Consider the following 15,331-nt stretch of genomic DNA (forward strand, 5'->3'; position numbering starts at 1 on the left):
TCAGGCATAAACAGACCTAAGATAGGTCTACAGGGATAAAAAATCTTTCAATTTTGATGCCCTCAGCACTTTAAGGCCGATAGCGAGTCTTTTCTGAGAATCCTAGATATGAAAAAAAACTTGATCCCATATATATCCTTCTTTTATTCTAGTACGAAGATTCCCCAACAGGTTGTCACCAGACTTTTTATATTCATCAATATGAAACAAGTATTTTGCATAAGATAACTGATTCTAATTGGTTACTATTTCCTGTTCACACTGGGAAATAACAGATGTCATATCTTTGTATAGATGGTAGTATACGCCGTTAGAATAACAAAAAGAACTCTGTTTTGTTATAACTAATGTGAGTTATGTGACATTTATATCTTTCTGCAGTCTCAGAGTTTAGATTATTTATCCATAATATGATATAAGATGTTATAATAAGTAATTGCTTGCCATTCAGAATAAAATCTTACATGTCTGACTGAAAATCATTTGCACTTGAATAAGCATTTATCCATTTATTGTCTAACGAGTTAAAAAGTATTACATTCAATTCAAAGGATTCTATTTCAAAATAGTATTTAAATACTCGTCGAACTGAAGATTTGAGGTTTCATATTTCAACTAATCAGGAACTGATTCAAAAACAAATTGTTCAAGTGCGCTAGTAGTTCTTCTGCCTTAAAGACTAATTTTAGAGCTGATTAACCCGGTTTTTATCACGCATAACTGACAGTCCATGACAAATTAGAAAACTCCACTTTGCACTTAGGAGGGTCAAGGCTGTATCTACAGGGTAGAGGGTTTGACTCCTCTCCCCGAACTTTCTGTCCGACTCGTAAAAACGTTAAAAAGTGACTATAAACCAATTTTTGATGTATTTTTAAAACGTTTTTTAAAGTAATCCCCCCCCCGGAAAAAATCCTGGATACGCCTCCCTTTAAATGCTCATTGTAATGATCCATTAGAAGCAAATCTGTCTTTTTTTCTAATGGTGCCAACGGCCAAAGTGTCTTATGGTGCTGCTACTGCCAATAGAGCTTGTAAAATGCCTCCAATTTGACTCAAATACTATTTCAGGTCGTTTCGTATCCTGATATTTTAACAGGTTTTTGCTGACCCAAAATGAATATGAAAATAACTGAAGTGTAATATTTTCTAGTTTCTACCAAAACAAATTTAGAAAATGCCATCAATTTGGCTTGAATACAATTTTTAAGTAGTTTTTCACCCTAAACTTTTCAACAGGTTTTAAGGCAGCAAAGAATGGATATGAAAACAGACTAAAAGGAAAAGACTATTTTACTGTTAAGCTAGTGGATACACGAAAAACAAAGAAGACACTTGTCTTTGCACTTGGTTATGCTTATTGCTACCAATACCTCCTCAAAATTACCCTCCTCCTTTTTTCCTTTAAAAATACATACAAAAGATCCAATAAACAGTCATCGAATCATCGAATATAAAATCTAATTATGCCTGAACAAGCTCTGAGGAAAGTTGGAATGAAATGAAAATAATACAAATTCAGATCTTTAGCCAGAATACAAGAAATTTCTCGTCTTAATTTTATTAAATAAAAAAAAAAGTTTTTTCCAGCTTAAACTAAGGAGCAACATTAAAATTACAAGCGAACAAAAGTTATTACGGGCATGAGCGGGCTTGCCCCCTCCTCATTACCTCGCTGTTTGTGCTAAAGTGTTACTTTTTGTTCCAATTATTCAAGAATGGCTCCTGAAACACAAGGGCCGTTTAATTAGAATAAAAAGCTTTTTAAAATCTTTAAAAAAAATTACGGCTTAAAGAGCGAGGTATTGAGGAAGGGTACTCCCCACTCATACATGTAATAATTTCTGTTTGTTATAAGTTTTAATGTTGCTCTTTACTTTCAGTCGAGAAACTTGTTTTTTTCTTAATTTCTTATCGTTTTTAAATAATACCAGGAAATCCAGCTCCTCCAATGGAAAATTCCCATCCGCCTCTAAAAATATCTCCATAAAAGATCGTTCAGCGTACTCCCCCCCCCCCAACCAGAGACATCCCCCCGAAAAATGTCTGAATACTTCACAATAGCTAATACTTTATGTAAACAATGGACAAAGTTCGTAGTTTGCAGGATTTCACGCAGGCACTATGGGGGGTCAAGTCATCCTCAAATACATAGTTATTAGATACTTTGACTATGTTGAACAAAATGGCTATCTAAAAATTTTCATAGGGCGACTTTGTGAAAAAAGAGGCATGGGAGGGGGGCTAGCTGGCCTACAATATTTTTTGTCACTTAAACAAGGCACAAAAACTTTTTATTTCCGGTCAAATGAGCCCTCCCCCGATCTTCTATGATCTCTGGTTGATGCAATTATCCCTTGGGAAGACATAAAAACAAAACAGAAAAAAAGATTATTTTTGATGTTTCGTCTCGCAAAAAAAGCACAATTCCACATCACCCTGTACTTGCAGTTCATTACCACAAACTGTTTTATTAATTAATACTGGATCAGGTGCTGCGTGAATGAAAAAGTGATTCAGTTTAGAATGTATATATTCAAATCAACAAATTACATAAAAGTGGACTATTAAAACAAATTATAATGAGTTTAGAAGTCTTCTCAAAGTTCTAGTTTTCAAGGTTACTAATTTTGCACGAGCCATCTTCCAACTAAATAGCCTTGGCTAGACATGGTGATTAAATTAAGCCCTACTACTCAGTCCGTGCGTGAAAAAGATTATAGAAGATAAAAAGTAAGAATTACTCTGGTTTCATGGCAAGCAGCGACGCAATGAAATCCTTTGCTTCTTGGGAGATACTGAAAAATGCTTCATCATCGAAGTCATAATCGCCTCTCGTTATGTTTGAAAAGGTCTCGGCATCTGAGTCTCCCATGAATGGTGACAATCCTGATATTCTAAAATGAATCACAAGAAAATTTTGAAAAATTGCAACTGTTTCAATTCTAACTAGTCTACTTAGTGCACAATCTAGTGTTTAAGAACATTTATCAGAAACATTGCATCATATTTTGCTTCATTTAATTTATTACCACTTAAAAGTTAACTCGGATTATATGTACTTGAAATTGGAGAAGTTTCCTGTTTTGACATTTATCTTATATCGAGAAGTAATGTAAACAAAAATTTTTGCCCCCCCCCCTCTCTTTATGTGTTTTCGTGAATCTCCATGAATTTTCATTCATTCGTATTCTTCTTAAGGATGAGAAGGGAAATTTTTTCAACTTATAGTTTCCCACCAAACAGACATCCATCGGACAGTAAAATATTACAAGAAGCTCCATAATAGCTAAAAACTAAGAACCGCAGCTAAACAAGGTTTGCTTCCAATTTCAATGAGCTATCCAATGAGTTTATTTTTCTGATAACCTTAAATATTTTTCTACAGACGATCAACAATAAAAACGCGATTTTTGCAAAAAAAAATATATATATATATAATATATATATATATATATATATATATATATATATATATATATATATATATATAAATATATATATCATGAAAAGAGAAATCACCAATGCTACAGCACAAAAAAAAAAAAAAAAAAAAAGGAGACAGAAGGAGAAAAGGAAGACTGTTTTCCTAAATTAGTGATTAATATAGACCAGCACTTGAATGAGGCCTTAACCCTACTCATCCATACAATCACATAGGTCAAACAGCATAGCCACACACAATCAACCATAAAGAATAATCCATGGACAGGAAGTCATGTCGTCAATAAGTATAAGTCGTCATTTACCGAACAATAGAAAAAATAATATAGACAAATAATTCAGAGGCAACACCCAACATAAGGGCTCATCAGGAGAATACACTGGCCTATATAGGGTTTCGCCACTCTAACTTCTCTACCCAGCACAGTGTTGTGGCTACCACAGAATATCCATGGCATCCCCGCGTCAGGTATCACCCCCAAAATACATGCCTATGAAAAAAAAAACCAGCAAATGTAAAACAACCAAGTAAAACCAAAACAAGCTTATCTTGTTAATATATCCCTCCCTTTAGCAACAATAGGTAAACTAAATATTATAAATTTTACCAAATCACAAATATTAACACATTGCAAAAAACCTGAATGAACTAAACAATTATAGAATTCATCTTTACCATGTGGCTAATTGTTAAAAAAAATCCGCTCCATTAGAAACACAATTCAAAATAAATGGCGCTGTGACAACATTTCTCGAACCTCCGAAATTAGTTAAAAATTTCTTTAAGTATTTCTAGATAATTCTTTTGATATTTATTTAAAAGTTCGTTTATATATATATATATATATATATATATATATATATATATATATATATATATATATATATATATATATATATATATAAAAAAATAATATATATATATAGATAAGCGATTAATCTACAAAGCCCGCATCACACCATATTCCTGCCAGCAGATAAAGTCAGGATTTTGGAATGATATGCCAATTTCCCTGATTTTATCTTCAAACTTGTTCTACCGAACCAGGAAATTGAAATGAGAAACAGGGGTTTGGAAAGATTGGAGTAACTAAATTTGTCCCAAACTATCATTTAATAATACTGTCTATGAACTTTTTCCCAGTAAGCCTTGCAGATAGAAAAACTGATTTCCTTTGCTTCCATCTTTCCTAATTTTGAAAAACTGTGCCTTAAATCTTTGCTTCGGTTGAACAATTGAAACGATATTAAATGTGACAAAATCAGAAGGGGTATATAATTAGAACTGCAGTCTTGCTTAATTTTTTACTCATAGCTGTGACTATAACGTTATCCGGGTACTATTTGCAAAGTGGTGATGCTGCATCTTGGGGAATCTTTAGGAATAGACCATTTTACAAGCTTAGGAGAGGTGTAGACATTTTCCCATATTCTTTCAAGCCTTACGAATAAGAAAATAAAATAAAATGAGCTTGAAACCACCTCAGAAGGATTCAACTTTGGTTGTACATCCGGTTCTAGGCAAAATGACACTTTTTGATTTCAAGTAAGATTGATGTACTGGAAGAAGAAGGAGAAAAAGCACGAATATGAAAAGATATTCAAAGACCTTGTTTTGAGCTATATTTTTCATTCCTGAGTTTCATTAGCGTAGCCAGGCAAATACGCAGTGAGAGGGCCTTCAGGTCTCTACCAGCACCCAAAATTTATCACTTTTTTTCTAATAATTTCTTTTGTTATCCGTGTAATGTATATAAGAAACCTTTTTTTCAAAATTTTGCCAATTTCCATTGAAATGCAAGGTCTCTTGGAAATAAATCACACTTAGTGAACACAACAGAAGTTACTACAATATTATTTCGACTTAGAAAACAGTCATGTTTCTGTTTTTTTTTCTTGTTCTTTTTTTGCACAAGAATTATTCAAACACTTTTTAAAGTTTAAAATATGCAAGCAGGTACGTAAAAATTTATTTCGAAAGGGAATATTTTTTTTTATTTTGAGGGGGAGAGAGATTTTCGAAAAAAACAAAACAATAAAACAGAGGAATACCAAAAATGAAATGATTGAAATATTGGGTAAATCGCACGAATTCTGATTTTTTTCAGAGGCCCAAAGTCTCCTTCTCAAGTACTCTGAGTTATTTAAATTAAATACAATCCAGCTGGCAATCAATTCTAACGGATGATAATGCTCGAAACAAATTGTTTGCCTTCCAAAGACATCATATTTGCTTTGTCCCCTCAAGAAAAAGATAAGAAAGTTACAAATAGAGCATTGAAATGCTTAAAGGTAAATGAAACACTTACAGTACATAACAGACTACACCAAGCGCCCACATGTCAGATGCAAGAGTTACTGGCTCATAGCTGACTATTTCAGGTGGAATGAATTCAGGCGTTCCGAACATCACACGAAGAGGTTCACTTCCATTCAATTGTTTTGCAAGGCCGAAATCGATTAGCTTTATTGAGTGGGATGCACGCGTAACACAGAGTATATTTTCAGGCTAAAGGCAGCAAAAAAAAAGACATTGAAAATAAACAAGAAATACACGACAATAAAACGCAAACAAAAATTTGATCAGTTTAAAATAATTTTGCTCCTTTTCCACCACATTTTTTCAATACCTGAACAGATAATTTCGGGAAAAATTTTAACCACAACAATGGGGTAGGCTGGATAGGATATGAAAATGAAAACATTTAGAGTATTTTCTTATTTTACCTTGAGCTGGTATTCTGCATTGCTGAGCAGAAATTTACATCCTAGCAAACCCGTCTTCCAGTGAGTCAGGTTTGTAACAGAATCTAAAAAAAATTATTTGTTCGTTGTCTTAAATTATTTGTAATCAAAGCATCCCTTTTATGTTGCTTAATACGGCCCATTTATATGTCGACTACCTTCCCAAATCTAAATGGGTACTCCACCTTATGATAGTGAATCTAATTAAACTGACGATTGCAGCCATTCAACCTTAAACTGACTGTTGCAGTCACTTAACCTTAAACTGACTATTGCATCCTGCCTAGAAATATAGTTCAAATTATATAAGCATTAAAAAGAAACAAGAAATAAGCCTATCACCTTGAGTGACGCAGCATACTAAGCAGGGTCCTGCCAGGACTACAAATAAGTACGTTTTTATTTTTTTTTTTTTTTTTGAAAGAACAAAATATTCGCATAACAATGGGATATTTATCGTAATATCATCTGGGAGGAGCAAAAAAATTAAGCTAAAATTGGTTTTTATATTGCAAAATAAGAAATAAGTCAAGCAGGCAATACAAGGGGGGAGGGGTCACGGCTACTTTTTTTTTAAAGAACCCATTATACATAAAACAATGAAACATTTATCACTGTGTTACCCGAAAGTAACAGTAAAATCAAAGTTAGTATGGTTGACACAGTCAAAAAGTATAAAAAATAGAAAGTTAAGCGAAGTCCTGCCAGGACTACAAGTGCGTTTTGCCCTTTTCTTAAAAAAAAAAAAAAAAAAAAGTAACAAGCAAATTAATGAAATATTATACCGTCATGTAATCTGGAGATAATACAAATATCAGGTTAAAGTAGTTCTTATAGTCACCAAAGGATCATAAAATTACCCTCTATGGAACTCCCTTGGTATGTTAAGGGTTAAGTATCATTTTGATGGCAATTTTGACTGTTGTTAAGTGAGTTACTTTACGGCTTTTCTCCTTAGGAAAAGTCAATTGACTTTTTATATTTAGGATATATATATATATATATATATATATATATATATATATATATATATATATAGCTAAGATATTCGACTTTCCGCCGAAGCACTGTAAAGCTTATTATAAAATGGTTTCATAATTAAAACATCATTTTTACTGGTCACTAAAACGAATCACAAAAATATATTGTGCTTTTTCCAGGGAGCCTATACAGCAAACCAAGAAATAAGTGTACTCCCAACATGGGGTCATCATAATAAAAGATATGACAGGGAGCAGCCATCGTATTTCATTTTTATCCTTTTCAAATGACAAATCTTAGATATTAATCATGTAGACAGTATTATAAACTAATTTGATTTTAATACGTTGCATGCTGTTTAGTCGCTGCATCATCACACAGTATTCAAAAGCACATTGAATTGATGATGTAACAAATTTCAATTAGCTAAGTCATTGCAAGTGTTGGAGGATCTCATATTATCGGACAGCTGGAGTCTAATTAAGTGACATATTGTTGATAATTAATATCTTAAGCTGTGATATAGTCCTTGTCGTAGGGACACTGGTAAATCATAATCGAACAGAGGGGGGGGGAGCAAACAATTTGTGCCTCAAAACCTGAGGAGGAATAATTTCAAAGCTTTATAGAATTTTAGTCTCGACTGAATGTCTCTTAATAGCAAAGATAAAAAAAAATTCAGGTAAGTGTCGGTTTAGCGATCGTTAATTATAGGTTCATAAGCTTCATAATATAAGTTCATTAATTATAAGTTCAGGTAATTTATGAATGCTTATATGCCTGTACTTAGTCGAACTTAATGCCATAAAGCATTTGCATTCCTGTTTCTAAAGAGGTTTAAAGAGGTTTAGCCTGTTTCAAAACCTCGCATTAGATTATACTAATAACAAGGTATCAGGTTTCAGTGGTCAGTACCTTCTATCCTTGTTTTGAAGATGCTGGGAGTTTTTGAAAAATGTGTTGATTGTTTAGCTTTAATTAAATTTATAACTAATTTAATTCTACTTTTGGCCAGATCTAGCTTTGGGTGTTAGCTAAATTTATCTTGTAGATCGGCTTGAATTACAGAAATTGTTTTGCTTTTTTCATTAAATACCAGTTTTATAATGAGATGATTGTAAATGTCTATTAAACGAATAAGGTCTTTTTCCAAACTGACAAAAATAAGTTAATACTTTCATTCTCTTTTTTCCTTACAAAGACATAAGTATGTCTTTGCAAGGGTTTGACTTTTTGAGGGTTAAGGGTCCGGGATTTGACTTTTTGAGGGTCCAGTGTTTGACTTTTAAGGTCCAGGGTTTTAACTTTTGAGGGTCCAGGGTCAGCGGTTTGCCTTATTCGGGTCCATTGTAGTCAATATATTTCAAAAGCAAAGCACTCGGACTGCGTTAGTAAACAGCCATGCGTCACTAATATGTTATATTTTTCCGATAGTTTCAAACAGTTCGTGGTAACGCACTGAAAGTAAGGAACGACCCAGCTCAATAGTAAACGAAACTCTAAAAAATGATATTTTAATACCGATTGATATATTAGAAGAGCCAACTTTTTATCCTGGTTTCAAATATATAAATTATATTAAGTTTAGTTATTTTTAAATCGCCAATTTTTCACAGGTTGGTTTTAGTAGAAAGGACAACGATATTGATCTTGGTTATTCGATCATAGCAAAGGCATATGCAGGGAGGGGAGCTTGAGCCCCTGTCTCCTCCCCAAAATCCAAAATTTTTCTCCTAATTTCTCCTCGGCGAGAAAAATTTCTGTGCATGCCTTACTTTTATAGTTCTCTCCATGGTCAAGATTTCCCAGAATCTCCCCAGGGTAAAATATCTGAAACGACACACGTATCTGAGAAACCAAAAAGTATTATGTTCTTTTATTTTGTCAGAACTCGTTATCAATATCAATATCTTGGGAATGCCTAAGGGGATAAAGTTAAACCTTTTCTGGAGTGTTTTGAGGGGGGGTGAGAGAACCAACAATTTTTACGGGGAGAGGTAAATTGAACGATTCAGTCTGTTCAGGCTATCACAATAGTATATGTACAGTGTATCACGAACAGCTTGGGGAATGCAATTTAGAACTTTCAAGTAGTTTTGAGGGGTGTACGGGGACTTAAAATTTTTTGTTTGGGAATGGGGGCTAAAATACTTTGTCTCCAGCCCAAAAGACGTTATTACATCATAAGCACTTGCCAGACTTAGAATCTATGCGCGTTAAGTAGCAAAGTAAAAAAAAACCCATCTGTTGTCAGGTTATCAAGATAGTTTATCCACAAAATCTTATGAGCAGTTTGAGAAGCTAAAGTTTACGATGCTAGAGCGAACCAACAGCACACTGGTCGAATTACAGATCCTTTATCGTACACGTGATATGCTTGTTAATTCATCTTGTACGTGAAAACATACAAATACATATAAAAAACTTTTGATACGTTTTTAAAGTTTTTTTGTATCCCCCCCCAAAAAAAAACGAAAATCCTAGATACGACCATTAGTGAGCATACAGATCTTGTTAGTTGAACACTATTGGTAAGTCAAGATGGGGGGCACCAAACCTCCTGCATATGAGTAGTATCCTCTCAATAGTTTTAAGGGTAGCCATAGCCACTACACTGTTTTCCTTAATGGTTTGAGATCACGGAGAAGTTTACCGAAGATTCCCTCAAGACACATATGTTATTAATTTTCTTCAATATCTAGGCGTTTGATAGGTAATATGAAATATTTTCTAAAAGATGCAGGTGTTTGTGAATAGATTTTTGTAATAGAGTGTTTTTTCTTTGATTGTTTAAAAAACCCGCAAGGGCCAGGGAAAACCTTCAGGGCCCTCCCAAGTAGAAACACAGTCCAAATTGATCATGGTCCAATATTTACAGATAAAGATAACACAAACTTAAGTGAATTTTTTTGGTTCCAGGGGACCTTTATGATCCAGCAAAAACTAGCTTTGAAGGCTAACATCAAATGACATGTTAGATCTTAGGGCTCACTCTCCTCGGTATTGAAAAAGAGTTCACTGTGTCAACATCGAAGATATTATTATTGGCATGTTCTTTAGTAATGGATGCTTTTACTCTATTGGATATTGAAGACACTAGCAATAGTGAAATAAAAGCTAGAGTGCCTAACGTAGCAGCAGAAATTACAATTTGCTCGATACGTGATATCATTAAGCAGATTCAAGACGGAAGGACAATTATGCTTTACAGCTAAAGTAAATATAATGTATATACAAACATTACAAGGCGGATTAAATTCACTGGTAAAATATATTGAGGACAATGAGCTGAACCAATCTACAAAAAAAAATGAGTGAGTTTGTTGGATATTTTACTAGCAAGAAAGAGTTTTCATTCTTTGTTAGCCTATAATCGGTAGTGAGAGTGTCAGAATTAAAATCGACTGGATTTGAGAAATAAAGAAATCATACGGCAAGTGACTTTAGAAGAATGTTTGATTCTTGATGATGGTTTTCACTATTGATAATGGACGCGTATACGTGTCCAAAATAGTCAGTTAAAATTTGTATTTTTTTCACTGTCGATTAAAAGATTTCATCTCTATTCTAAGTTGTTATACTTTCGTCGTGGAAAGGCAGTTTCGTCTTCAAAATTATCATAGTTACCTCTACGTGGAACAAAAAATCTAAAGGAAACAGACTTTTTATTTTGTGTTAAGTTTGTTAATAAACAAACTCACAAACATTATTAAAGCATTTCACTCTCAGGACACTGAAATTTTGTTTATGATCCTATCACACTAGCTTTTTAAAAAAAGCGTGTTTTCAAGGAATTTCACCATTGATAAATGATAAATTACTGCAAGAACGTGTAGCCACAGCAATAAAACGTTAGTTCGTGATCGTATGCGGAAGGAGCAGTTTGATATTATATCCATTAGCTCATTATTTTTCAGTTGCGTAAACATGTTTTACGTTATTTTTTTCTCTTCATGAAACTAGTTTCACGTCGATATTTTTTGTTCATAAAAACTTGCTGTATTTTGATTTTTTTTCGTGAAACCTTTTGCATGTTAATTTTTCATCACAAAACTTGTTGTACTTTTAGTTTTTCTCCGTGAAACTTGTAGTGCAAAGATTTTTTCTTTCATAAAAATTATTTTATCTTGATATTTATCTTCTTGAAACGTGGTGCACGTTGTTGTTTTTGCTCAAGAAACTTGTTGCTTCCTGATTTATTGTTCGTGAAACATAATGTATGGTGACTTTTTCCTCGTGAAACTGGCTGCATGCTGATTTGTTTGAAACTTCTAGCATATTCTTTTGTTTGTGTGAATTATTTCTTCAGGAAACTTAATTATTTCTTCAGGAAACTTAATGTATCTTGATATATGTCTTTGATAAACTTGTTATATTTTTATTTCTTCTTCGTAAAACCTGTTACACGTTAATATTTCTCTTCATGAAACATATACATTCATTTTTCTCCTCGTAAGCCGGTTTTGTTCGTGGAGCTTGTAGCGCGCTGATTTAGTTTGTGAAACTTAATTTACCTTGATATTTTTTCTTCGTAAAACTTAATGTATGTTAATTTATTCTTTTGTAAAACCTTTTTTACCATGATATTTTTTCTTCTTGAAACTTGTTACACGTTGGTTTTTTCTTCGTAAAAGATGTTGCATGCTTTAAGAAACTTAATATATCTTGATTTACGTCTTCAAAAAACTCGCTATATTTTTGTTTCTTCTTCATGAAACTTGTTACATGTTGGCTTTTCTCCTTCGACTATTAAAACAGGCAATAACCACTGAAATTTCCAATCTATTAGAAGTTTCTTCGCCAATAAATGGCCGCCTTAAAATTTGTATCACACGTATTTCGGGAAAAACAAGGTGTTGGGGGGGGGGGTAATCCACCCTAAGATCACTCTGAATCTTATAGAGGGCACTAGAACTTTTGATCACCAGTCTAATGAGTCCCCTCCAAATTTTTTAAGAGATCTTTTTCTATATTAACCTTGAATACCCCCAGAGTATAGCTTACAGCCCTTAGTCTGAGGGCTGTGGGGGAAGGGCAGCCATCCTCTATTCTTAATCTTTAAACGACATTGAACTAAATGGTTTAAAACGTAAAAAAAATTGCTGAATGTGTTTGAGGAAATTGTGAGTGTAGGATGGGGCTAGTTGCCCTCCAAGCACTTGCGACTATCAAAAAGGCCACTAGACCTTTCAATTTTCAGTCGAACAAGGCCTTTTCGAAGTTCCTACGACAACGTCTTCGATACAAAGTGCCCTAGTCTAAACAAAAAATAATACATTGTACCAACATCGCTCTTTACTAAGGCAGCGCTGTTGCGCTGCCTATGATTATAAAAGAAGATATGCGTTTGAAACGATTTTTTGGATATCTTGCTTATTTTAACTTGTTCGTTTGTGGATTCAAAGACAGCTAGAATCTTTTAGACATAATGGCTTCTTTGTTTGAAGCGTTTAAAATCCTTTACCATCATTTTCAAAAAAAAAACATTCTTGTTGTCCATTCTCCTCAACGGTGGAAATCTCGGGGAAACTTGGAACACAAGGATTGTCCAGTCATTTGTAATTACCAGACGGCAAGGAGAAGTGAAATATTGCCGACGAGGGAAATCATATACAGAAAAACCCGAATTCGACTTTTCACCAGGCGTTCTCCAGTCGGGTAGTCTCCAGGATATGGACCCCGTGAAAAACATACCTTTGCCTCGTTGACCTACCTTCAGACAAGTGCTGATTCATGTTGGCAATCGGACCTATTTTCTCATTGCTGATTTTAAGAATTAAATCCATCACCAGAGGAGGAGTTGAAAAACAATAACCCAAATCCAATCAAAATTTTTTCCATGCTTTTACAGACAATACTGAACAACGTCAATACATCACTTGTAGGGTTCATTTTACGACAATCCTTCTCATTTTTAAAGCCCCATTAGCCAAAACTTTCTTTAGTAAATTTATAGTCGGCAGTGGTTCATTGACGATCGTGAGGTGAATCATAAAACGCTTTGATGGACGGTAATTTTTCATCACTTAGCCTCAGCCGTTGTAGTACTCATATGGGTGTATGCCATTAATCTTCAATTATACATTTCATCATCTGGAATGCAGTTTTTAAGGAGAGGGACACTGTTAAAAATCATCGCTTTCTCGTAATTGAATCAGTTGACTTAAAGATTTAATGAAAAACCATTAGAATCTAAAAAACACATTTTATTTAAGTACATACTATTATTTCCAACTCTTTTCCATTTGAGTTCTAAGAGTAGCAACTTCTCAGATAATTTAGGTATGAAATTATATGAAAAATACCCATCTACCCATGCCCCATCTACAACTTCACCTTTCTGCTAACGTGCCAATGATATTAATAGGAATTTCAAATCATAGTTAAAATTGTGCATGTAAACTGGTAGGTACTATTGCTGCTTAACGTTTAAAGTACATAATAAATGTGCCAGTCCACGAGTTACTCGTGGACTCGTCCCCCTGATAACATAGGATAACTTAAATGATAATGGAATGGCATTTTCCCACTAACCTCAACAAATTTCCCCTTACACACCAAACACATTTCCTTAATTTTAATTGCCAACTCGTTCTCTGCTGATAGAGCCATTGGATAGTTTACGTTGCGCAGCCGTGAAACATTTTAATAAGTACAACCATAGCTCCGCCTACACAGTCTCCCGACCCAATGTCTCAAATGCCTCTACCAATTTCACGGTATTATTAGTATCTCTTTGCACATGGGCACAAGAGCCTGCAATGGTTTCTTGCTCTTTCGCACGATTCAACTTTGATGAATTGTACACGTTCGTGAGTTTAGCTTCGATGTCTAAAGACATCTTGTAGCTCTGCAGGAGCAAATTTTGCAAATTCCTTATACGCAACATGGTATTTCACTTGAAAACGTCTCCACAGACTAGTACCCACAACGCCTCACGTGATATTTTAATTTTAATTCGTTATGGAATCCTGATAGACACATTGAACAATACTGGTAAGTCCTTTTGTACCCTTTACCGTCACTTAAAACCCGACAAATGTGGTGAATTGGAAAGCAATACCCAATTGAATCAACTTCACTGATGGGCTCATAGAGAAGCCACACAGTGTTTCATCGTTCAATGGACGGGGCCCTCACTGAATATATTACCCCATTTTGATTTTTGAGTTTCCCCTCTTCATGTTCTGTATCGTACTGTAAAACCAAAAACAAATCTTTAAATTTTCATTAGCCCTCTCAAAACTGTCTATCTCCTTAGGTGTTACAAGATATTACCCCTTTAAAAAGTTAAAATTTACTCAAGGAGACTTAGCCCTCTCCTTGCCTCTATTAACTGCAAAACTGTCCGAATGTGTCTCACTAGCATCACCTCTGGTTGTTTTAGGTCCTGATAGGAGAACTGCGTACTTGAAGGTCTCTAGGCCTGTATCGAAACAAAAGCGTTGTACACCTCTACAACCCTTTAAATCTGCATCATACTTTATAATATTACCCTTCTCCCTACCGACACTTCAAAATATTTTTTTTTTAATTTCAGAACATAAAGATCTAAATGTTCGATAAACAAAACTACTGAACCGCTGCCGATCTCATCAAAATTTTACACCCTATTAAAAATTAGTTTCCCTCTCTAAAAACTCAAAATTGTGAAAGTCCGGATTAAGTGTCTGCATCTCGGTTTGTAGGTAATGGAAGTACACCTTACCTGACTTTTCAATTTAAAAATTATTTTTTGTGCGATAGATGCTTCGACGCTACCCAACCCTCATCCCCCTGAATTTGTCGTTCAAGAAGGGTTCAAAACTTACCCACATATGAGTGGACTATGTCAACTGGATCCGTGTGAGTACTACTTCTTGTGAGAGCATTGAAGGAGTGCCCAAACTCAGTCCTATTGACATATACATTGCGCAAGGCAGAATTAGTAAGTAAAACTCTGGTAATATAGGGGGTGCAAACTTCCACTTTTTTCTGCTCCCTCCTCATCACTGTCATTTTATGGGGTGGGCCCTTTCTGGATCTCGCTTGCTGGTAATTGGTTAACCAATTTATAATCTTGGCCGAGGCAGAGATACCGCACAAACACGTCTAGAGCAAAAACAGGGCTAATTTGTAAGTTATAAACTAAGCTATATTGTTAGTACACCTTACCTGACTT

The 15,331-nt window shown here is 34.4% G+C and overlaps 1 protein-coding gene and 1 long non-coding RNA gene across 5 annotated transcripts in view; one reads left to right on the forward strand and one right to left on the reverse strand.

Moving 5' to 3' along the window:
- Positions 1–10,735, forward strand: part of LOC136033842 (uncharacterized) — a 28,048-nt gene extending 17,313 nt beyond the window's left edge. Inside the window, exon 2 of the long non-coding RNA XR_010619034.1 lies at positions 10,090–10,735. This is a non-coding gene — a long non-coding RNA (uncharacterized LOC136033842). The remainder of the gene's footprint in view (positions 1–10,089) is intronic.
- LOC136033839 (myosin light chain kinase, smooth muscle-like) overlaps positions 1–15,331 on the reverse strand; it is a 116,027-nt gene that overhangs the window by 3,365 nt on the left and 97,331 nt on the right. For all 4 annotated transcript variants that reach the window (XM_065714787.1, XM_065714784.1, XM_065714786.1 and 1 more), the window contains exons 11-12: positions 5,754–5,953; positions 2,745–2,897 (exon numbers count right to left, since the gene is read on the reverse strand). In XM_065714787.1, coding sequence (XP_065570859.1) covers positions 2,745–2,897; positions 5,754–5,953 — 353 coding nt within the window. The remainder of the gene's footprint in view (positions 1–2,744; positions 2,898–5,753; positions 5,954–15,331) is intronic.

The sequence above is a fragment of the Artemia franciscana genome, chromosome 12, assembly GCF_032884065.1.
Source record: "Artemia franciscana chromosome 12, ASM3288406v1, whole genome shotgun sequence".
Taxonomy (NCBI): Eukaryota; Metazoa; Arthropoda; class Branchiopoda; order Anostraca; family Artemiidae; genus Artemia; species Artemia franciscana.